The sequence below is a fragment of the Cnephaeus nilssonii genome (genome assembly GCF_951640355.1).
Source record: "Cnephaeus nilssonii genome assembly, chromosome: 21".
In the NCBI taxonomy this organism is placed as follows: domain Eukaryota; kingdom Metazoa; phylum Chordata; class Mammalia; order Chiroptera; family Vespertilionidae; genus Cnephaeus; species Cnephaeus nilssonii.
In genome coordinates this window covers 13,662,641-13,688,242 of record NC_137092.1, presented here as the reverse complement: position 1 = coordinate 13,688,242, position 25,602 = coordinate 13,662,641, and the positions used below count along the sequence as shown (strand labels likewise).

Here is a 25,602-nt window from a genome sequence, read left to right as displayed (position 1 = left end):
AAATGGTCAAGGCTGGAACTATGTCCAGGGTTTCTCACTAAGGGCACAGTGTCTTTCACACCACCACTCAAAAATTCTAGAAAGTGTGCTCAACTCTTGCAAAGTAATATCTACCAAAAGGATCTCGAAATTAGTGCCTAAACATTTTCTGCTAATTATATAAAAATTGGAAGCCATGAAAGAGTACAGATGCTTAACAATATTTTATTTATGCTCTGCAAAATGCCAGACTTTTAAAATCAGTTATCATTTTGTCTTATAGTAAAATTTTTAAAAAAAGGTAAAGTACCAATATTCAATTATACATTATATATTATCATGTTAATACACTATATCCAAGTACTGAAGAGCATTGTTTTAATAACAAAACCAGTTGCAAACAAAACCAGTTAAATGGTATAGTTTTAACATAAGTAAAAAGTTAATTTCTTCCAAAATATAACACCAAAATAAACATTATTTGTTTCAAAAATGGCTTTAGAGGACCTTAAAAAAATGTTTGTTTAAAGAAAGTGTCCACCAAAATGGAAGATAGATCAATATTGAGTAGATAATAAACAGAATCAATTATGACAATGGTTCTTTTGGTTTTATTAAAAAGTTCTATTGGATTTGTCTTAGATAAGTTTAAGGATCACAATATGATAGCTAAGAATTCATTTTAGTGTACTAACTGCTTAAGACTACATATAAATTTCCAGAGGTAGGGTAAACACACCTTAAAATAGTAATATAGTGTCCTTTAAATGTAGAGATGAACTTTACAATCATGCAGAAGAAAAATAAATTTTATATATCTTCCTTTGGTTCACTAAACTTTCTTTTTTTTGGCACTGACTCTTGACTAGCAGAATCAATGTGATGAAGAACCTGTCAAAAGAAAGCAACTACTAAGAATCGGTATTTTACAGTTTAAATGTCTTTAATTTTATATCTTTTTATGTTTCTGAGTTTCTTTCTTCTTCTTTTTAAAAAATTATACCTATCTATGTCCTCCTAAAGTAGGTTACCTGGGTTCTTTAAAAGTAGGGTAAATTTTGTTATTGACATATTTAAATCTTCTGATGGCTGCTGAAAGTACATACTTGCAAATTATAAAGGTTGTTGGAGTAGATAAATAGAGTTAAGATTATGCTCTCAAAATAGTAAAATATTTTGGGGGATAGAGAGGGAAAAAGGATTATAAAATGAGCTCCAGATAGAGACACATTCTACCTAGGCACAATGTAAGATTTAAATCATGTTTTGTTTTTATATCCCTGGTACTTAGCAGTGCCTAATAGATAGTAGATATTCAATGCACACTTTTGAATGACTGGGATGACAAACTAGGAAAATTCCTAACTAGATTCCCTGAGTTATTGAACTTCGATTTTTCTGGAAGAAACTTACAAAGGATACAAATTGAATTATGATTTTGCAGGGAGAGAAATCAAGGCTTAATACATTGGGAAAAATTAAAGAATCTAATATATTAGTGAAATGTCAAATTATTCCATTCCCTTCTTAAGATATGTAATTTTTTGAGATTACCCCTCTAACATTTTATTTTAGTTAAGTTTTCAGTTTCTAATTTTAACCTACTAATAACACTAAAAAATTATAGTTGAAAAAGTATAAATATTTATCTCAGAAATGACAAATAACATTATCTCACTTAGTAAAATGAGATTCCAAATATAAAACAACTGTTATGGATTCAGGCAGGGAAAATTTTTTCTCCTAAAGTACTAAGAAAAAATACTATATTTTTAAGGAACACATGGATTTGGCAATTCATGTTTCTGCTTTAAATTTTGATCTTAGAAAGTTCAGATCAAATTTGTGACCCAATTTTAGCTTTATATAAATAAAACTAGAGGCCCGGTGCATGAAAATTCATGCACTGGAGTTGGGGGGTCCCTCAGCCCAGCCTGCCCCCTCTCACAGTCCAGGAGTCCTCAGGGGCAGGAGGTGACCCAGCAATCAGGGTAAGGCAACGCCCCATCACACCTCTGCTGCTGCCACTGCCGGCAGCACAAGGCTCGGCCTGTCCTAGTTACCTGTGCCTCGGGCCGGCCTTGGGAGGCTTGGGGGATAAAGGGACTGGGAAACTCTGGAGGCAGGTGCGCAGAGCAGCCGGACCTGCCTGGGGGCGGGCCTGGCCTTGCCGCGCACCTGCTGCCCCGGCGGGGCTGAGGGGACTGGGCGCTGCCATTTTGTGGCTATGGGCACTGCCATCTTTGAGGGCGGGCATCAATTAGCATATTCCCTCCTTATTGGCTGTAGGCGCTGCCATCTCGGAGGGCGGGACAGTGAATTAGCATATTCCCTCCTTATTGGCTATGGGCACTAACATCTTTTGTGACAGTGTGAGGGTCAATTAGCATATTCCCTCTTCATTATATAGGATGGCTTGAATATTTTTGTACTCTCGTTTTCTCATTCTTATATTTTCCTGATACTGATTTTATTTTATAAATTCCTCCAGCTACTTCAAATCATTCATGGAATCAGACATTACATATTTACATGGAGAAAATTAATACACCAACATACTGTATCTTATTTTAAACTTATTCCATTTTCAGAACCAAATATATTTTTAAAAGATTTGGATATCAGAGCTCTGAGGTATATCAAGGGATATTATATTTGTCATCTACAATTTAATTCATAATAATGATATTCTGATACTTGCCATTTTATTCAACCTATATATTATCATAAGACTTACTGTTTTTCCAGATTCTAGTTGACGTCTCTTCCGATTTGCTTTAGAAGATTTTACTGGTTTATTTTCATTAGCCTCCAAAAAAAGAGAATAATTACTAATGGGTTACTTCTCAAAGAACAACTAACACTTGATTTTTAACCATAGGTACTATATGAAGTTTTTAAAAAACAAAACAGCTTTATTGAGATGTAATCCAGACACCATGCAATTCACCTATTTAATAGCTCACAGAGCTATACATCACCACCATTGTCAATTTTAGAATATTTTTATCACTCTAAAAAGAAGCCCTCTTCCGTTATAGTTATCACTCATCTATTCCCCCATCTTCCCACCAACTCTATGACTTTCTGAATCTATAGAAATCCCTATTCTGGACTTTCATGTAAATGGAATCATATAATATGTGGACTTTTGTGACTGACTTCTTTCACTTAGCATAAGGTTTTCAAGGTCCATCCAAGTTGTAGAATGTACTGATACACCATTTCTTTTTATAGTTGAATAATATTCTATTGTATGTATATGCCACATTTTGTTTATCTATTCATCCTTGGATAGACAATTATATTTTTTTCCACCTTTTGACTACCGTGAATAATGTCAGATATTCAGTTTTTAAAATGAATACTGAATGACAAATTATTATCTATTATACTATTATTCTCTAATAGGACATAATTTTCTGATGCTTGAAATGTACTCTTCCATAATAACTTTCTTAGTATATATACTATTAAATATTTTCATTTATTGCCCTTTCCTAACCATAATTCAGTCATGAGTCTCAAAATCAGGAGTACTTTGGGCAGACTTTATATCCAAAAACATGGGCAATTTCAGAAGTGAATTTATGTTCCCCAAACATACTAATGTTACATTATAAGGAAATCTTTGAACCATGACCTCCCTCCTGGTTCATAGGTTAATGCCCAACCACTGAGCCACACCGGCCAGGCTACCTAATAATTGTTTTTAATGCTGGCTTTTCTCCCTATATCCTAAAAAAGGATACTCATCCTAAATAGAAGCTTCCTAGGAAGAACATTTTGCTGTTAGAAATACTAATTTTTGAAATTCTTTTATCTTTTGCTTTCATCAGCAGACTAGTTTGAATGCTATTTTATGCCAGTTCTAACTTCCCATTGACAATGTTGGGGGGAAAGGAGATCTAAAAATGGTACTATAATCAGTGATGTGCTGGTAAATGTTTAATAACTGGTTCTCTGGGGACAAATGTTGGGTTGAGGCATTTGCTGATATCCATGCTGTAAATACTTTATCATGTCCAATTTCAAGCTGCCAACATGATGTCACTGAATGAGGAGTGGGGAGAAATACTCCAGCATACCACTGTTAGAGTGCGCTGTTTTATATTTTTGGGCATAATATTTTGCATATTTTACAGAATGCTTTTTTTTTCAACTCTGAACCTTTGAGAGTAACTTAAAGGTTTAAAATAAAATACAAATTTCTATTTAATACAATTCATACCAAAAAGTAAAACAAAGCAGTGTTTGCCTTTTTGCTTAAGAACATGAGATTCATTTTATGCAAGATGTATATAAAACATTAATTTTTAATGTCTTATTAACAAGATAATCCATTTATAAGATGGAACATGGAACATGGCATTTCCTTGGGAGTCTACTAGTATATAATTGTGTCACTTCTCAAAGCCTTTTCTGGATGTCCCTCTCTAATGTAGTATCATCAATGAAATTAACCATTCTTTCCTTTGTGGCTCTATGTAGCTTAGTCAGACTGCTCTAATGGCCCTATATCACTGCTTGTTGACTTCCAATTACTAAACTTTTAGCTAAGAACAGGAACTCTGTGTTATTTCTAACACCTAGTAAAGTATTTGACACATAGTAGGTGCTTACTAAATATTGGTCCAATAAATGAAGTGTTCATAAGCAAAATAAACTCATATATGGGGGGAAATTATAAGGTTAGAATGGAAAACAATCTAAAGAGACACTTACTATTTTATTCTGAAAAATTTTTCCACTTCTTGTTTTGCTTTCAGACATAACAAGTTCAGATGTTTTACTGACTAACTGCTCAACCTAGAGAAGAAAATAATTACACATAACATAATATATTCCTATTGAACCATGTGTTCTCATAACACAATAATGGGGTTTTAAAATTCAATTATAGTCCGGCCGGTATGGCTCAGTGGTTGAGCATCGACCTATGAACCAGGTGGTCATAGTTAGATTCTCGGTCAGGGGGTCAGAGGGTCAGGCGGTCAGGGCACATATTTGGGTTTTAGGCTTGATCCCGGGTGGGGGGCATGCAGGAGACAACCAGTCAACGATTCTCTATTAACACTTATGTTTCTCTTTCTCTCTCTCTCTCTCTCTCTCTCTCTCTCTCTCTCTCTCTCTCTCTCTCTCTCTCTCTCTCTTTCCCTTCCTCCTTGAAATCAATAAGAATATATTTTTAAAAATAATTCAATCGCATAAAATTTAGGGTCTTGTTTGTTGAGGCAATGAAACCAATAATTTTGAGTTGGTCTTTACTGTCATAAAAAGCACAAATATAAAGATAGTGAAACTGACACTGTTCACAGTTGACCATTCACTGAGCTGAGAAAGTCCCAAATGATCATCACCAGGCATTACTCTTCTGGGAAAAAAACTTTAGCTCACTGCCAATGGAAAAAGGGGCTGTGTATGCCCTGGCTGGTTTGGCTCAGTGGATAGAGCGTCGGCCTGCGGACTGAGGGGTCCCGGGTTCGATTCCGGTCAAGGGCATGTACTTTGGTTGCGGGCACATCCCCAGTAGGGGGTGTGCAGGAGGCAGCTGATCGATGTTTCTCTCTCATCGATGTTTCTGACTCTATCCCTCTCCCCTCCTCTCTGTAAAAAATCAATAAAATATATTTTTTTAAAAAGGGTTGTGTAAAGGGGGACAATCATCAATAACATTTCAAGTTCATTTTATCTAAATGTTACTTCTAGATTTTACTGTAAATGGAAAACAAAATTAAACATGTTCTGCTCCAAGGCAACCAAAATGTATTATATATTCCATTTGTAAATACAAAGGGTGATGTATAATAATTGCTTACGATTCCATCTAGCTCTGAAATATTGAGATTCTATGAACAGTATGTAGATTACTAAACAAATCTACCAATAATATACTTAAAACTTTCAACATATAATTCCCAAATTTTGTTAATGGGCAATCTTTTTTTTTTTTCTTTTCATTTTTTTATTAAGGTATTAGAGGCCCAGTGCATGGATTCATGCACCAGTGAGGTCTGTCATCCTAGCCTGCACCGTCTTGCAATCCGGGACCCCTCAGGGGATGTCAGATTTCTGGTTTCAGCCCGATCCCTGCAGACCAGGTTGAGGGACCCCACCAGTGCACAAATCCATGCACTGGGCCTCTAGAATGCATATAAGATCTTTGGTTAATCTATTCCCTCCCTCCTCCTCCCCCCCCCCTTCCCTCTGAGATTCATCAGTCCATTCCATGTTTCCATGCATGTGCATTGAGCATCTGCCCCCTGGTGGTCAGTGCGCATTATAGCTACCAGTCAAATGGTCAAACGGTCACTTAGGCTTATATATATATAGGTTATATGTGTACATATCTTACCACTGCTACCCTCCCACCCCACTCCCATACATGCCCTCACCCCCCAGCGCTTTGCGTCCATTGGTTATGCTTATATGCATGCATACAAGTCCTTCAGCTGATCTCTTATCTCCCCCCCCCCAACCTTCCCACTGTAATTTGACAGTCTGTTTGATGCTTTACTGACTCTGTATCTATCTTTTTGTTCATCAGTTTATAATGTTCTTTATTACCCATAAATGAGTGAGATCATGTTGTATTTTTCTTTCATTGACTGGCTTATTTCACTTAGCATAATGTTCTCCAATTCCATCCAGGTTGCTGCAAATGGTAAGAATTCCTTCTTTTTTATGGCAGCATAGTATTCCATTGTGTAGATGTACCATAGTTTTCTGATCCAGTCATCTGCAGACGGGCACCTAGGCTGTTTACAAATCTTAGCTACTGTAAATTGTGCTGCTATGAACATAGGGATGCATATATCCTTTCTTATTGGTGTTTCTAGTTTCTTAGGATATATTCCTAGGAGTGGGATTACTGGGTCAAATGAGAGTTCCATTTTTAGTTTTTTGAGGAAACTCCATACTGTTCTCCACAGTGGCTGCACCAGTCTGCATTCCCACCAGCAGTGCACGAGGGTTCCTTTTTCTCCGCATCCTCGCCAACACTTGTCGTTTGTTGATTTGTTGATGATAGCCCTTCTGACAGGTGTGAGATGGTACCACATTGTTGTTTTGATTTGCATCTCTCGGATAATTAGTGACTTTGAGCATGTTTTCATGTGTCTCTTGGCCTTCCTTCTGTCTTCTTTCGAAAAGATTCTATTTAGGTTCATGGCCCATTTTTTTATTGGATCATTTATCTTTCTTTTATTAAGTTGTATACGCTGCCTGTAGATGTTGGAGATTAAACCTTTATCAGTGATAACATTTGCAAATATGTTCTCCTATACTGTGGGTTTTCTTGTTGTTTTGTTGATAGTTTCTTTTGCTGTAAAAAAGCTTTTTATTTTGATGTAGTCCCATTTGTTTATTTTCTCTTTAGCTTCCATTGCCCTAGGGGCAGTATCAGTGAAGAAGTTCTTTTGGCATATGTCTGAGATTTTGCTGCCTGTGGATTCCTCTAGTATTTTTATGGTTTCCCATCTTATGTTTAAGTCCTGTATCCATTTTGAGTTTACTTTTGTGTATGGTGTAAGTTGGAGGTCTAGTTTCATTTTTTTTTAAACATTTTTTTTATTGAGGTATTATATGTGTACATATCTTACCATTACCCCCCCACCCCACATCCACACATGCCCTCACCCCCCAGAGTTTTGCGTCCATTGTTTATGCTTATATGCATGCATACAAGTCCTTCGTTTGATTTCTTATCTACCCCCCCTCTCCCTAACTTTCCTCCTGTAATTTGAAAGTCTGTTTGTTGCTTTAATGTCTCTGTAACTATCTTTTTGTTCATCAGTTTATAATGTTCTTTATTATCCATAAATGAGTGAGATCATGTGGTATTTTTCTTTCATTGACTGGCTTATTTCACTTAGTATAATATTCTCCAATTCCATCCAGGTTGCTGCAAATGATGAGAATTCCTTCTTTTTTATGGCAGCACAGTATTCCATTGTGTAGATGTAACATAGTTTTCTGATCCAGTCATCTGCTGACGGGCACCTAGGCTGTTTCCAAATCTTTGCTATGGTAAATTGTGCTGCTATGAACATAGGGGTGCATATATCCTTTCTGATTGGTGTTTCCAGTTTCTTTGGATATATTCCCAGGAGTGGGATTACTGGGTCAAATGGGAGTTCCATTTTCAGTTTTTTGAGGAAACTCCATACTCTTCTCCACAGTGGCTGCACCAGTCTGCATTCCCACCAGCAGTGCACGAGGGTTCCTTTTTCTCCGCATCCTCGCCAACACTTGTCGTTTGTTGATTTGTTGATGATAGCCATTCTGACAGGTGTGAGATGGTACCTCATTGTTGTTTTGATTTGCATCTCTCGGATAATAAGTGACTTTGAGCATGTTTTCATGTGTCTCTTGGCCTTCCTTCTGTCTTCTTTTGAAAATATTCTGTTTAGGTCCGTTGCCCATTTTTTTATTGGATCATTTATCTTCCTTTTATTAAGTTGCATAAGCTGCCTGTAGATGTTGGAGATTAAACCTTTATCAGTGCTAGCATTTGCAAATATGTTCTCCCATGCAGTGGGCTTTCTTGTTGTTTTGTTGATGGTTTCTTTTGCTGTAAAAAAGCTTTTTATTTTGATGTAGTCCCATTTGTTAATTTTCTCTTTAGCTTCCATTGCCCTAGGGGCAGTGTCAGTGAAAAAGTTCTTTTGGCATATGTCTGAGATTTTGTTGCCTGTGGATTCCTCTAGTATTTTTATGGTTTCCCGTCTTATGTTTAAGTCCTGTATCCATTTTGAGTTTATATTTGTGTATGGTGTAAGTTGGTGATCTAGTTTCATTTTTTTGCATGTGTGTGTCCAATTTTCCCAACACCATTTATTGAAGAGACTGTCTTGATTCCATTGTATGTTCATGCCTCCTTTGTCAAATATTAATTGAGCATAGTGGTTTGGGTCGATATCTGGATTCTCTATTCTATTCCATTGATCTATATGTCTGTTCTTGTGCCAGTACCAGGCTGTTTTGAGAACAGTGGCTTTGTAATACAGCTTGAAATCTGGTATTGAGATCCCTCCTACTTTATTCTTCTTTCTCAGGATTGCTGTGGCTATTTGGGGTCTTTTTTTATTCCAGATGAATTGTTGAAGAGTTTTTTCTAGTTCTGTGAAATATGCCGTTGGTATTTTAATGGGGAGTGCATTGAATCTATATATTGCTTTGGGTAGTATGGACATTTTAATGATGTTGATTCTACCAATCCATGAACATGGTATGTTCTTCCATCTGTTTACATCTTCCTCTATCTCTTTTTTCAGTGTCCTGTAGTTTTCTGCATATAGGTCTTTTTCCTCCTTAGTTAAGTTTATTCCTAGATATCTTAATTTTTTTGGTGCGATGATAAATGTGGGCATTCTTAATACCTAACTTTCTTCTAAAAGACCTAGATTAAGAAAATCTGAGATGCCGAAACCGGTTTGGCTCAGTGGATAGAGCGTCGGCCTGCGGACTCAAGGGTCCCAGGTTTGATTCCGGTCAAGGGCATGTACCTTGGTTGCGGGCACATCCCCAGTAGGGGGTGTGCAAGAGGCAGCTGAACGATGTTTCTCTCTCATCGATGTTTCTAACTCTCTATCCCTCTCTCTTCCTCTCTGTAAAAAATCAATAATATATATATATATATATATATATATATATATATATATATATATATAAAGAAAATCTGAGAAATAACTAAATAAACACATAAGCAACAAGTCTCAAAAAAAAAAAAAAAAAAGTTAAGCCCTAGCGGGTTTGGCTCAGTGAATAGAGCGTCGGCCTGTGGACTGAAGGGTCCCGGAGTCATTTCTGGTCAAGGCATGTACCTCAGTTGCAGGCTTGATCCCCAAGCGGAAGGAAACCAATCGATGTGACTCTCTCACATAAATGTTTCTCTCTCTGAACTCTCTCTAAGAATCAATGGAAAAATATCCTTGGGTGAGGATCAACAAAAAATAAAAATAAGAAAAAAAAACAAATTAAAAGTAAGATGGAACTATCAAGTTTATACCTGAGAATGAGAAATTGAAAGCTCTGGACCTTCTTTAGATCTCATAAATTCATCTTCCTCACAAACTAAACTTGGTTCTGAAAAAAAGAAAAGTAAAGTTAAAAGCATAAAATTGAGTTAGAAGTGAATTAATCTACATTTACATTAACTTCGTACCTCCAAGTTCAGAAGATCCAGGATTTGTTTTCTGCTCTTCTGTTTTCGTTTCAATGTCAAAATCATCCTATATAATTATGTGGGGGGGAAAAAGGACACATTTCAAAAAGAAACTAAAACAACTTGGTAGACCTATTTTAACAAATTTGTTTTCTATGAAGGTTAAATCCTATATAATAAAAGGCTAATATGCAAATGCACCCCTCGACTGGAAGTTCGGCCAGGGGGCGGGGTCGGCCCACCAACTGCCCGCGGCCCCTCCCCCCAGCTGGCCCAATTGGTCAATTGGGGCAGGTTGACTGGACCCCACCTGTGCATGAATTCATGCACCTGGCCTCTAGTATAACAGACTACAACTTCCTTATGCTTGCTAGAAATAAAGTGGTCGTATAATTACTATAACAAGGCAACTTATTTATCCAAACTTTACAGGGTTGCTTTGAGGACAAATGATAAAAATACATAATTTTTGCCAAAACCGGTTTGGCTCAGTGGATAGAGTGTCAGCCTGCAGACTGAAAGGTCCCAGGTTCGATTCCGGTCAAGGGCATGTACCTTGGTTGCGGGCACATTCCCAGTAGGGGGTGTGCAGGAGGCGGCTGATCGATGTTTCTCTCTCATCGATGTTTCTAGCTCTCTATCCCTCTTCCTTCCTCTCTGTAAAAAATCAGTAAAATATATTTTAAAAAATACATAATTTTCTCAAAATGTATAATGGTTCTAAGAATCCTTAGATCTTACTGTTTGAGGGCACTGAATTAGACATATTCACACATCAAGCTGCCATTTCTATAGCTCTGGAATTTCCACACAGATGTTAGCATACACTCTGAACAGGTTTAATGTCTATTTTATAAGTATTATTCCCTATGTGACATATGTCAAAGAACTTTAAATATATTTTTAAAATATGTTTTTTTTTATTTTAGAGAGAAGGGAGAGGGAGAGAAACATTGATAGGCTGCCTCCTGCATGGGGTGGAGTGGGGAGGGGTTGGGGAATGGAGCTTGAAACCCAGGCATGTGTCCTGACCGGGAATTGAACCGGTTACCTCCTGGTGCATGGAACAACACTAAACCAACTGAGCCACATGGGCCAGGGCCAAGCTTTAAATATTTTAAAGAACGCTACATAAATCCCAGACATATTTGTTTATAAAGCAAGACTGGGGTTTAGTTTTTAGGGCAAATATTTCTTCTTTAACTGTATTGGTTGAAAATGAAATTTTTCTATTTGTAAGGATGTGGGCACAGAGCCTAAATGAGAATAGTCAGAACTGTGGTCCCAATTTAGAATAAAATGAGACAAGAGAAAACAACAAAGATGAGATTAAAGAAAATTATGTTAATGATGAAAGATTTTCTTGGAGTGAGGCAACAACAACAAAAGCTTTTTTACACTTATATTCATCCATTCATTCAACCAATACTACTGAGAATGCACACTTGTAAATCTAAGTACTAGGTATAGGAGGACAACAGTAAGATACTTTTTCTTCCTTCTAGGAACTCCAGGCTGCTTCAGGACTGACTCTCCAGGCCCTGAAGAAATTCAAGCAGAGCTAATAGTATTGTAAAAAGGGTTCCAGCATTAGTTGGGGAATTGGACTAGATCAGTGGTTTCCAGACTATGCTCCAGAGACCAAACTATGCTCCCCACTATGAGGGAAGGTCAGGTGGTTGGCTGGGCCTCTATGACCATTCCAGGCTTCATTCTAACTTGTTGCACTTTTAAATAATCTATATATATGAAACCCTAAGCAACCGGTCAACCGTTTGGTCAACTGTTTGGTTGCTATGATGCACACTGACCACCACGGGGCAGACGCTCAACGCAGGAGTTGCCCCCTGGTGGTCAGTGTGCTCCCACAGTGAGAGCGCTGCTCAATGAGCTTATCAAGTGGCAGCAATGGCAGGTGCAGCGGAGCTGGGATGAGTGGGAGCGGAGTGGTGCCCGGCCTGGGCTGGGGCTCCTCTCTGGCCGCCTGCAGCTTCGAGCACTGCTACATCCTTTGGGGGATGTTGGACTGCCGAGGATCAGGAAACCGGCAGTCCAACATCCCCCAAGGGGTCTTGGGTAGTGAGAGGGCACAAGCCAGGCTGAGGGAACCCACTAGTGCACAAATCTGTGCACCGGGCCTCTAGTGTTTGTATAAAGATAAAAAGCATTAAAACATTTTGAATTTTCAAAATGGGTTGGGGCATATTCAGAGTGTATGCTAATATCTGCATGGAAATTCCAGAGCTATAAAAGTGGCAGCTTATTGTGTGAACATTTCTAATTTAGTGCCCTCAAACAACAAGATCTAGGGGTTATTAGAACCAGCATACATTTTGAAAAAGTTGTATATTTTTATAATTTGTCCTTTAAAACAAGCCTATACCTTCTTTAAGGTCCCTTCCAACCTTGAGTTTATGTTTCTGATACAGTATTTATACACATATTAACAAGATCTATTAAAGTCCTCATTGAGACAAACATTTATTACTACTGTACTTTATATTTCTTTAAATACACTTACAGATGTATAATGCTCCTGTTCATCTTCTGGACCATCTTCGTCCATGAGAATTTTTTGAAATGGTGTTTTTAACTGGTTTGGAAATAATACAGTTGAATCAATATTTTCCATTCGTTCTTTCTCGGTGGTCACCTTTACTTTGAAGGTGTGAAAGGGTGTTGGGACTTCTCCCACATTTAAGTACATAGGCTCCCCTTCAAATATCACTCCTTCACAATCACCATCCTTAAAACCAGGAGGCTGGTAATCTGGGGGTGTAACTGCAAAAAAGTAAGTATAAACTGTGCTGTTCATGAAATTGAAGAAAATATTATTATATTAAAAATAGATGCAGATTGAAGAAATTTTAAATACAATAAAAAGTAAAAATCACTCTCCTATTGTCTCCAAGTTCTTATTTTATTCCCTAAAGGTAACCTTTTTTTTTTTTTCACTTCACTGACTGTGTGATCTTGAGGAAATTATTTATCATCCTTGATTTTGATTTACTTATCTGTCAAATGGGGAAAATAACAGGACCTACCTCATAGGGTAATTGTGGGTATTAAATGAATTAAAGTGTGCAAAATGCCCAGAACAGGACTCGCACATAGTAAGTATTTAATAAATACCAGTAGTTTTTATGTTGTTGCTTTATGTTCTTTTAGAAGACATAGATTATGCATGCAAAATTTATAATATTCCATATTCATATATATACGTAAAACGCAAATAAGATCATACCTGTGCCAACCTGTTTTTACCATCTTTTAAATGTCTTAATATTTCTTGACTAACTTATCAGCACATTTTTAAAAATAATTTTTTAATGTTTTTACTGATTTGTAGAGAGAAGAGGAAGAGAGAAACAGAAACATTGATAATAGAGAAACATCCAATGATCGGCCTCCTCCTGCACACCCCCCCACTGGGGATTGAGCCTGCAACCCAGGCATGTGCCTTGACTCTGAATTGAACTGTGACCTCTTGATTCCTGGGTTGATGCTCAGCTGCTGAGCCACACTGGACGGGCTATCAGTGCATTCTTTTTAATAGCTTGCACAGTATTTTATTATATAGATGCACCATAATTTATTTACATAATCCTCCAATGAAGGACACTCAAGGTTGTTTCCAGTTTGTTCCTGTTTTAACCAATAGTATAATGAAAATTCTTAATATATATAACTTGCATGTTTGTGTAAGTATATTCCTAAGTTATTTTCCTAGCTATAGAATTTTTGGATTATAGGCAATGTGCATTTAAAATTGTAATACTGCCAAATTGTTATTTAAAAATGTTGTACCTATGCATATTCTCTTAAGAGTGTATAAAAATGCCTGCTTCTCCCTCACACCCTTGCCAATAATGGGTTTACAAATTTTGCTGATCTAATAAGTGAAAAATGGTATCTGTTCCATTTCTTTAATCATGAGTAAGACTGTACCTCTCATAGATATGTTATTATCAGTGGAGAAGTCTGTGTATTATTTAAAGCCCATTTTCTCAATTATTTTTTTTCAAATGTTGATATTAAATGTAAATTTTGTGATTTCAAAAAAGTATATAACAATTTAGATCCTTAAAAACATTTGGGATGAAAACCAATCATTTTAACAATAATAAAACATGCAGATACTAAAACAGTATGTATTGCAGCCCAGCCAGCGTGGCTCAGGAGTGAACCAGGAGGTCCTGGCTCGATTCCTGGTCAGGGTACAGGCCCAGGTTTCAGGCTCAATCCCCAGTGTGAAGCGTGCAGGAGGCAGCTGAGTGATGGTTCTCTCTCATCATTGATGTTTCTATCTCTCTCTCCTCCCCCTTTCTCTCTGAGATCAATTAAAATATATATTAAAAACAACAACAACAGTATGTATTGCAAATAGTACCTTCATCATAGTAAAAAAGTTTCATGGTCAAGCAAACATCATTAGGTAAAGGTTCCAGATTTTGCATTAGAACATACATCTTGCGAATGAGGAGAATACTTGCTTTCTTGGTGTCAGCATATGACATACTAGATTCAGTGCTTTGACTGTTACTAGAAGAGAATCACACATTATTTTATGACACCTGTAGCTTCTAATAACATAGCTTCACATTTTACTATTTGAGATTCTCATTTCTATTATAGCATTAAGTTGTGAAGTTGAAAGAAACCAAAAAATGTCATTATTACAAAAATTTATTATTATAAAATAGTAGCTTAATTTTACATAAATAAATATGCATTTTATATAAGATGTTTGAAGAAAACCAATCATGGATTTTAATTATATTTATAATCACTCAAGCATACAATAGCTTTCCTACTCTTTGGCTCTGTTTCACAATTAAAATAACATATAATTAGCCACAGAATCCTGGTTTACAGCTACTCCAAGGATATTTGGTACAGCTACATCTTGGTGGTTAATTGGGGATGTCTGAAAAGTTCCAAATTAATCCTGAAGTTTAGTTATATAGTATTAATATGAATAAATGGTAATCTGTCGTAGGAAAAGAAAACTATAGAACAATACCTTATGAAGTCCATGACTGGTCCATTCCCGTTGTACTTGAATTTAAATTGGTAACATTCTGAAATTGTCTTAAGTAAAAACACTGCAGTTATGTATCTGATATGCAGTACTGGAAGCCAAGTAGCTATATACTGCTTTTGTATGACTTAATAGCCTATCTAATAAAATGGGAATATGCTAATTGACCCTCATGCCATTGCAAAGATGGTGGCACCCACAGCCAATAAGAAGGGGATATGCTAATTGACTGCCCCACCCTCAAAGATGGCTGCACCCACAGCTAATAAGGAGGGAATATGCTAATTGATTGCCATGCCCTCAAATACAGCGGCGCCCACAGCCACAAGATGGCGGTGCCCAGTCCCCTCAGCCCTGCAGGGGTGGCAGGCGCACAGCAAGGTCAGGCCCACCCCCAGGCGGGCCCAGCCACTGCGTGCCTGCCTCCAGAGTCCCCAAGTCCCCTCAGCCCCCCAGGGCTGGCCCAAGGCACAGGCAAGTCTTAAATGGCGGCTGCCCAGCCAACACCTGAGGCGCAGGCAAGCCTTAGATGTTGGCTGCCCAGCCATCCAGGGCCGCCCGAGGCTCAGGTAACCAGGGCCGGCTGAGGCTTGCGCTGCCGACAGTGGCAGCAGCAGAGGTGTGATGGGGCGTTGCCTTCCCCTGATCGAGGCCAGGTTGCCTCCCACCCCTGAGGGCTCCCGGACTGTGAGAGGGGGCAGGCCAGGCTGAGGAACCCCCCCTCCAGTGCATGAATTTTCATGCACCGGGCCTCAAGTTTACCTAATAATTTTTTCTGCCATATTAATCCCTATTGGTTCACTGAAACTTTAAAGTCCCAATAATTGATTACCATGGTTTGGGATTTAGGGCTTCAATCTTGGAGAAAAATTTATTCTACTCATTGCAATGTATGTTAGATATATCAGAGAAGGAATTCCTTGGCGGACAGATAAGGAAGGGAGGCAGCATATCTCTTACTTTAGCAGAACGACAAAGCACAGGCCTTCAATTCTTACTATACTGTAACCACAAGCAAGTAATTTACGCTTTTAAAAAATATATGTATTTTTATTGCTTTCAGAGAGGAAGGGAGAGGGAGAGATAGGAACATCAATGATGAGAGAGAATCAATGATCGGCTGCATTCTGCACGCTCCCTATGGGGATTGAGCCCACAACCTGGGCATGTGCCCTGACAGGGAATTGAGCCATCAGCTCCTGGTTCATAGGTCAATGCTCAAGCACTGAGCCATGTAGGCTGGGCCATTTAAGCTTTCTAAGTCTCAGTTTCCCCAGCTAATGAAAGGGGTTGAAAATAGTACCTATCTCATTGGTAGTTGTGAATATTTATCAAGTGGGATAATTTATACAGAGCCCTTAATGAAGTGCCTGGCACAACAAGCATTAAATATTAGTTTATCAGCAATGTTTCTCTTTTATTGAAAGAAAAAAATGTGTAACTATAAAACATCTGAAAATAAAAAGCAGCCATGTAGGTTGCTTGATAAAAAAAATCTGAAAATAAATGAACATATTTCTGAACAGTTAGTTTCTGAACAATCAACTAATTCATAGCTTTTGACCATATGATTTTGTCTCCATGGACATATATTAAGGCATGAATATTAAAGAAAAGACACATTCCCAGCCCTCTTGAAACTCTAGTACTTTTATTGCATTCTTTACATTTCAGTGCTCCAGAGGGAAGGGGATTAGTTCTTTTTTTTAAAAAAAAAATCTGCTTCTCCATGACTGAGTAAAACACTGTGTTATAACAGGTATAATGTAATGGTTAAGCACCCAGATCAGGAACTAGACTTCTTAGGTCCAAATTCTGGTTCTGTCACTGTGAACATAGGCAAGAAACCTTATATCTAGGTTTTCTTATTTATAAAGTAGAGATGATAATGGTAGTTACCTCACAAAGGTTGTGATGAATCAATGAGATAACACATAGAAAGCCCCAAAGAACAGAGTCTAATAAGAGTAGATAATCAGCCCTAGCTGGTTTGGCTCTGTGGATAGAGCTGTGGCCTGTGGACTGAAAGGTCCCAGGTTCGATTCCAGTCAAGGGTACATGCCAGGGTTGCGGGCTTGGTTCCCAGTAGGGGGCGTGCAGGAGGCAGCCGGTCAATGATTCTCTCTTATCATTGATGTTTCTCTCTCTCCCTCTCCCTTCCTCTCTGAAATCAATAAAAATATATATAAAAAAAGAGTAGGCAATCAAGAGGCCCCTCCACCCCCAGTTTCTTTCTTTTTTTTTTTTTATAATATATTTTATTGATTTTTTACAGAGAGGAAGAGAGAGGGATAGAGAGTTAGAAACATCAATGATAGAGAAACATTGATCAGCTGCCTCTTGCACAACCCCTACTGGGGATGTGCCCGCAACCAAGGTACATGCCCTTGACCGGAATCGAACCTGGGACCTTTCAGTCTGCAGGCGACGCTCTATCCACTGAGCCAAACCGGTTTCGGCCACCCCCAGTTTCTTATCTTCTGGTTTTTCATTTCTTGTAATCCCTACCTGAATTATCAGATGAACTGGTGGATGTGACTGAACTGGGATGAATATTCAAAGTTTAAGAAGAAATTTTTTTCCCCTCAAACCCAACCCCTTTCATCCTATATAATAAAAGGCTAATATGCAAATCAACTGAACGGCAGAACGACCTGTTGCTATGATGTGCACTGACCACCAAAGGGCAGATCCTCACCGCAGGAGCTGCCCCCTGGTAGTCAAGTGCGCTCCCACTGACGAGCACAGTGATGGTGGCAGGAACCTCTCACACCTCCGTGGCAGCGTTAAGGATGTCCAGCTGCCAGCCTGGGGAGCGGGCCTAAGCCATCAATGGAACATCCCCTGAGGGCTCTTGGACTGCAAGAGGGAGCAGGCCAGGCTGAGGGACACCCCCCCAAGTGCAAGAATTTAGTGCACCGGGCCTCTAGTAATCCTATAAAAGGAATACTGTAAAGAACCAGAAGTCAGGATATTTAAGTTATTTCAAATGGTCTGTGGCTTTGTGACCTAGGATCAGTCACATAATCTCTCTTGTAGCAAGTGTATTAATTTGTTTGAAGATGATAATACAAACCTTGTTTTATCTCAAAAGTCTTTATGAAGTTTAAACTTGAAAATATATGTGAAAGTGCATTGATTAAAACACAATTAAAAGCATAAGATATCATATTATAATTTAAGTTATTTTTTAGATATTAGAGGCATTATGCTTCTTTAGTAACTTAAGCAGAGTTACCTGAGGGTCTTCTGGGTTGGTGTATACCTATTTTAAAATAATTTACAATTGAGTGATACAAAGCTAAGTATTCAAGGAGAACTAAATTACTTGCTTAGACTAAACTATTACATGAACTCAGTGAAATAAAATACAAAACAACCCCCTAAAATATTAATTTGATACTTTTCCCCATGGAATAGATCAGTTACTTGAATAAAGTGACATAATTAATTTATGGTTTTAGTATTACTTAATTAAGCAAGGTATAATTTTACAGTCTTTAAAAAATAACAATTTAAAAATACTTACAGCTAGAACAACAATCCTCAGCTGAAATACAACAAAGAACAAAAATCTTACTTTTATTGTATAAAATGTTTTTTCATGATGGATCATAAGAATTCTGTCCTATTTCAACATTTATTCCTAATAAGAAATAATTTTGCAGAAAATAGACTTCATATGATGCATATAGAGCAACATATACTTTACATGTCTTTCTCTATTCCCTAAAATAGTTGACTTACTGAAGGATGAAATTCATGTTATTTGCTTAAGCAAACAGGAACATTACTGCCAGTTACAAGGAAAATAAACATTTTGAAAGAACACATTAAATCTTTCCAATGTGAAAACAAACTTTGAAAGGAGAAAAAATACAGAATTCAGGGTTCTGCTCATTTAATAAAGGGAAGAGGCTTCTGAGACCACAGAACAGAGAATCAAAGGAAATCATTCACTCAAGTAACCTGCCAAAATCTAAGAGTCATCCTTGATTTAGATCTTTTGCTAATACTCCAGAACCAATCTACCACTAAGCCCAATCAATTCTACTATGAAACATATCCTAAATCTTTTTTTTTTTTAAATCTTCTTCTGCTATCCTGGTCTAAGCCACCAGTTCTTTGCCCGCCCCCCCACCCACCCACCAGTACTGTAATAATAGATTAAAGTGCTATTCTCCTTAATTTCAATCTTATTCTACTTCTACAGTATATTCTCTAAATAGCAGCCAGAGTGCTTTCTAATTTAACATATAAATCAAACAATTTTACATTTCTACTCAAAATCTTCAAATGATTTTTATTTGCACCTAAAGTAAAATCCAAACTCTTTACCTATATAGCTGTGAATGCTCTTGCCCTACCTCTCTCTCTCTCCTGCCACTCTACACTGTTCATTGCACTCCAGTCATACTGGCCTTTTTGTTCCTTGAACTCTCCAAACTCCCCTCCAGCTCTGAATTTGCTGCTCTGCTAGGAATATTCTCTCCCTAATATCAATGCCTGCTTGGTTTAAGTCTCAGCTTAAATCCCACCTCCTCGCAGTAGCTCCTCTGACCACCCCATCTAAAGTTACCTCACCTTTCATTTGCCACATATCTTTTCCCAAAAATTTTAATTGCATTTATCTGACTTGCTTGTTTGACTGTTTTCTCTCTATAGAAGGGACCCTCTTTATCTTTTTGACCGCTGTTAGCTTACCCAGCTCCTACCCAGAATATGTGTCTAGCACACAGTAGGCACTCAATACTTAATAAACATTAAATATTTAATACCTTAATGAGGGAGATTAGTGACCATAGATAAAATTTTACCTTTCTCACAATTTTATTTCACTTATTTGTATATGTTGATATAATATATGCTAACTATAAAAAAGGCTCATGGTCTATATTAAAACTTTATTAATTGAAATTTCACTAATTCAGAATTTGTGACAATATAACTTAGACAATATAAATAATGGAAATTTATTTTTGAATGCTCATGAAGAAATTATTAAATTATTAGTATAAATAAGAGTATAGAAGGTATGTGAAACTAATGAATAAACTATTTTATTTATTTAGTTTTTAAAAAATATTTTTATTGATTTCAGAGAGGAAGGGAGAGGGAGAGAGACATAAAAACATCAATGATGAGAGAGAATCATTAATGGGCTGCCTCCTGCACAATCCCTCCTGGGGATCGAGTCTACAACCCCCACGCCATGTGCCCTGAGTGGAAAGCGAACCATGACTTTCTGGTTCATAGATCTATGCTCAACCACTGAGCCACACCGGCTGGGCATGAATAAACTATTTAAAGACCTTTTAATTCATTGTTTTTGTAAATTAATATGTGTGTTAACAACCACAACTGTCTTGTCAAAATCTGTGATATAGTAATTCTATTAGTTTTAAATGAGGGGAATATTGGTCTTTAAAATATTCAAATGTTTAGGCTTTTCAGTAATTTGAACTGGCCTATGCTCAAGTTAGTTTAAATTAATGTTTTACTACATGGTAATTAATGTTACATTTGTAGAATAAATTATGGAAAAAAAGGATAAAGAGATATTGACTTACATATTTTCTCTGTAAAGCATCATAGCATCCTCGCATCCTAAAAAAATAATCAAGGATTCATTTTTAGATTTAATGCATTTTCAGAAAATAATTATTTTAATAAATCTCATTATCTCATAACTAAATATAAAATGTTCTTATTAAAGCTCTTGTCTTATTAACTAGTTTAAAATAATAAAAACAAATAATGGCAGAAATATAAAATGCTGATATGGATGGAAGGGACGATATAAAAATATCTGGCCTCAGCCTGGCCAGCGTGGCTCAGTGGTTGAGCATTGACCTGTGAACCAGGAGGCCATGATTCCATTCCCAGTCAGGGCACATTCCTGGGCTTCAGGCTCAATCCCCAGTGTGGGGTGTGCAGGAGGCAGCCAATCAATAGTTCTCTCTCATCATTGATGTTTCTATATCTCTCTTCCTCTCCCTTCCTCTTTGAAATCAATAAAAAATATATTAAAAGATAAAAAATAAAATATCTGACCTACTATTTGTGGGGAACAATAATGGGAAAATGAAGCTCACATGGAGCATAAAATTAAGAAAAAATTTAATGCAAAAATCCAAAGACCTGTAAAAATAGTATCCAAGGTTAAAGGGGGAATTGCTAAAATTGGATTAAACACTGAAATGCATCCAAAGTACAAAAACTGTGATTTAATTTAAAAAATCCTATTTTTAGGTATTATTTTACTTACCACTTCACTAACTGTGTAGCTCCTGGACAAGTTTTATCATCTCTCAGAATTTTGACACAAAGATCTAAACATAAAAATTATAATATAAATTTAGAGCTACTTAAGATTAGTAAATAACTAGAAATTTAAAGTGAAGATTATGTTCTTCAGCTGTGTATTATCTATAATAATCCTATATAATAAAAGGGTAATACGAAAATCGACCAAACGGTGGAACTACCAGTCGCTATGATGCTCACTGACCACAGCGGCAGATGCTCAATGCAGGAGCTGCCCCCTGGTGGTCAGTGTGCTTCCACAGGGGGAGTGCCACTCAGCCACAGTTGGGCTGAGGGCTGGCAAGTGCAGCGGCGGTGGTGGGAGCCATTCCCACCTTTATGGCGCTAAGGATTAGGCCTGCTCCCAGCAGGGGGACATCCCCTGAGGGCTCCCGGACTGCAAAAGGGCGCAGGCTGGGCTGAGGGACCCCCCCACCAGTGCACGAATGTCGTGCACGGGGCCTCTAGTTTAATAATAAAAGTGTAATATGCTAATTAGACTGGACAGTCAAACGACTTTCCGGACATCCTTGCGGATGACCTTTCAGATGAAGCCAGGGCTGTGAGGGCCGAGGCAAGGAGGCAAGTGCCGTGGCTATGCCCCTTGCACAAATTTCATGCATAGGGCCTCTAGTCCTATATAATAAAAGGCTAATATGCAAATAGACCGAACAGCAGAACAACAACCGGTCCCTATGACTTGGGCTGATACCAGAGGGTGAGTGCAGAACATGGCGGGCATTGGCAGCAGGTGGCAGAGCATGGAACATGGCGGGTGTTGGCCACAGTGGTATGGTGGAGCAGGTGAGCAGGGGCACCAGACCAAGGCAGGGCGCCGGTTGCGGTCATCGGGGAGAGCCTCTGGTGGTTACTGAAAATTCTTTGCTCCCACGCGCTGCAGTCCTGTCCAGTGCTCTCACCTGCTGCTAGCACTCGCCCTGCTCCCACCCGCTGCTGATGCCGGAGCCGCCACTTGCACCTGCTGCTGGCACCCAGATCGCTCGCCGCATCAGTGGGTGCAAGTGGCAGCTGCTGGCTCCAATCGCTCCTAAGGGCTTCTCCACCTCCCCCTGCTCCTGAGGGGCAATCGCAGCAGTAGCCGCCTCTTGCACCTGCTCATGGTGCCAGCCCTGCTCGCACCCGCTGCTGGTGCTGGCCCCAATAGCTCTATGTGTTCAGCAGGTGGGAGTGGGGCTGGTACCATCAGCACGTGGGAGCAGCCGCAGTGGGAGTGGAGCTGCTGACAGACAGGGGACTGGGGCCTCAGTGGGAGGGGCTGGGCGGAGCACAGAGGATGGGCGGAGAACTGCTCATGTGCCCATCGCAGCCCTACCACCCACAGTTCCTTTCAAGGTGCACTAATTCATGCACTGGGCCCCTAGTCAGTGTATTATTAATGTCAATGAACTCTCAGATGATTAGTATTAATATAATTAAAGGAAGAAAGATTATATGGAAATAATCTTTTTATCCTTATTATAAAATGGTAACATAAGGATTAGGGTGCATCTTGATAGGTAGAAATTTTTCATTTTTAAAAGCTATAGAATGGGGGGATGAGGACAAATATGTGATACCTTAATCAATAAAGAAATAAAAAATAAAAAATAAATAAAAGCTATAGAATACTTAAAGTTACACTTAATGCTTTCATGGCATTGTTATCCAAGAGTCTTAAAGTATTTGCTATGGATGCTTATCCTAATAAAATACTTGTAAAAGGCCAAAAAGTTAACTGATTAGAGCCCTGCAAAGAGGGAACATGGAATATAGTGGAAAGAACTGAAAAGATCACTCAGTCTCAGGCTCTTTATCTGAAAAACAGGGATAATATCTAACTCATAGGCCTTTAATGTGAATTGCAAAATATCATACATAACATAGTGCTTAATATATCACGCACACATAGATGATACACAACATTAGCCACAATATTGCATACATATTATGTGCTGGGCAATATGATATATAAATTGGCTGTATTAGGTATTTTTACACAAGAACATTCACTACCACTGTATGAAGCTATAAATAATATAACATTTTTATCTATTTACTTCATCATTGTAAGAGTAATGTCAGGTAAAATTATACTTGAGAAACTGAGGAAAAAATTTATGTTAATCAAAGGTATTGAATATTTTTTTTAAAAAACCACTTAGATGTCCACACAAAAACTTGTACACAAATGTGACATTATTTATAATAGCCAAAAAGTGGAAACAACCCAAATATTCATCAACTGATGAATGGATATATAAACTGTGACAGGACCATTTAATGGAGTATCATTCATCAATAAAAAAGAATAAAGTACTAATCCATGCTACAATATGAATGAGCTTTGAAAACATTATGCTAAGTGAAATAAGCCAGTCACAAAGGGCCACATATTGTATGGCTGCAATTATAGGAAATGTCCAGAATAGAAAAACCCATAGAGACAGGAAGCAGATTGGTGGTTGCTTAGGAGGGGAAGCTGAGGGAAGTGAGAGTGACTTAATGGGCGTGGAGTTTCTTTGGGAGTAATGAAAATTTACTAAAAATGACAGTGGTGATAGTTGCATATCCCTTTGAACATCTAAAAATCACTCAATTGTGCAATTTAAATGAGTGAATTGTCAGGTGTGTGAATTACATCTCAATAAAGATGTTATTAAAAAAGCAAAATCTCGATGGGAATGGGGGGATGAGGACAAATATGTGATACCTTAATCAATAAAGAAATTTAAAAAATAAATAAAAAAGCAAAACCTCTAAGTAAAAAATTACAGTTTTAGAGCAAGCCCATGTAAAAATAACTATGCTTAAAGGAAGTATTAAAATAAACATGATATTACCATCTAGATATCTTGATCCATAAGCACATTCTGGAAATATTCCTCTCAAATACGTGATGCAGGACACAGAAACCGCTAGGAGCCTCTTCACCAGCATCAAGGACTGCTGCTCAGTCGGAATCTTGCTGGGAAATACCAATTCACTCTAAATTCAAGGGAAACGAGATATTTCATTTACTAAAAGGAAGCCTTCCTGAAATTGTAGACCTAATCTTGCAAAAGCTCCGTACTTTCCCCAAGAATCCCTAACCCTAGTAAATAGTCCCCAGGAAGGAGCGTGGCTTCTGCAATGGGAAGGTGCCTCCAGGCAGCAGCCTCAGGGCCACATAAAAAGCACTCACTGGCCCTAACCGGTTTGGCTCAGTGGACTCAAGGGTCCCAGGTTCCATTCTGGTCAGGGGCACGTCCCCAGTGGGGGGTGTGCAGGAGGCAGCTGATAGATGTTTCTCTCTCATCGATGTTTCTAGCTCTCTATCCCTCTCCCTTCCTCTCTGTGAAAAATCAATGAAGTATATATTTTTTTAAAAAGCACTCATTGCACAAACAGAAAACACTGTGCAAGGCGAGGGCTGTGCAAAGATGGCAATCTTACCTTTGTGGGGCCATGAACATCCGTTTTCTAGGAGTGGACGCTATGAATGATCATTTCATCAGAGCAACAGAACCGCATGCATTCACACCTAATGCGAACTGACCTGGAACCGGCCATTGACCGCGAGGCACCCACCATCCAACAGGATTCTCCATTCATTCAAAATAGTTTAGCAAAAAAAATCTTCATTTCTTAAAACATGGAGTTTTCTGATTTCCCCAAACCCTCCAACAGTTGGCTCTAATTTTCAAATATAAAAATAACCGAGACTTAAAGACACAATAAAATTAGAAAATTAAAATGTATTAAAATACAAAAAAACCTCATACCATGGGTGTTCCCTGTAGTTGTGCAGTGGCCATCTTCTGAGGAAGTATTTTCTTTAATTCAACCTTGTGATACAAATACAAGCCTTAACTTCAGACCTTATTTTTACCCTATTCTAGTTTACTACCTATAAAGGCAGGGAGAATGATATGTGGCTAAATGAGAGGATTCCTTTACCTAAAATGGAATCTTCAAAAGCATTCTTTTTGCCCTACTTGTAAGGTCCTAATTTTAAGCCATTTTACTAGCAAGCCTCACATAATTGGGTTAAGAAAGCTCTTTAAAAGACCTTTTCTTGGGGGGTGTTCCACAGATTTTAGGTAGAATTGAGGAGAGGAAGGTGGAGAGAGAG

The 25,602-nt window shown here is 38.1% G+C and overlaps 1 protein-coding gene across 2 annotated transcripts; it reads right to left on the bottom strand.

Moving 5' to 3' along the window:
• Positions 1 to 789: 789 nt before the first annotated feature.
• HORMAD1 (HORMA domain containing 1) lies at positions 790 to 25,309 on the bottom strand (the record flags this gene model as incomplete). 2 transcript variants are annotated; one of them, XM_079761849.1, is made up of 14 exons in its annotated part: positions 790 to 870; positions 2,717 to 2,788; positions 4,705 to 4,788; positions 9,989 to 10,065; positions 10,145 to 10,211; positions 12,666 to 12,925; positions 14,535 to 14,686; positions 15,168 to 15,235; positions 18,424 to 18,450; positions 18,715 to 18,735; positions 20,756 to 20,792; positions 21,454 to 21,517; positions 24,332 to 24,476; positions 25,253 to 25,309. In XM_079761849.1, the coding sequence occupies 14 exons, from the start codon at positions 25,283 to 25,285 to the stop codon at positions 790 to 792; spliced, it is 1,188 nt and encodes a 395-aa protein (XP_079617975.1). The 2 variants fall into 2 exon arrangements, with proteins under 2 accessions (XP_079617975.1, XP_079617974.1); XM_079761848.1 differs by lacking the exon at positions 18,715 to 18,735 and having other exon boundaries at positions 25,253 to 25,285.
• Positions 25,310 to 25,602: the final 293 nt, after the last annotated feature.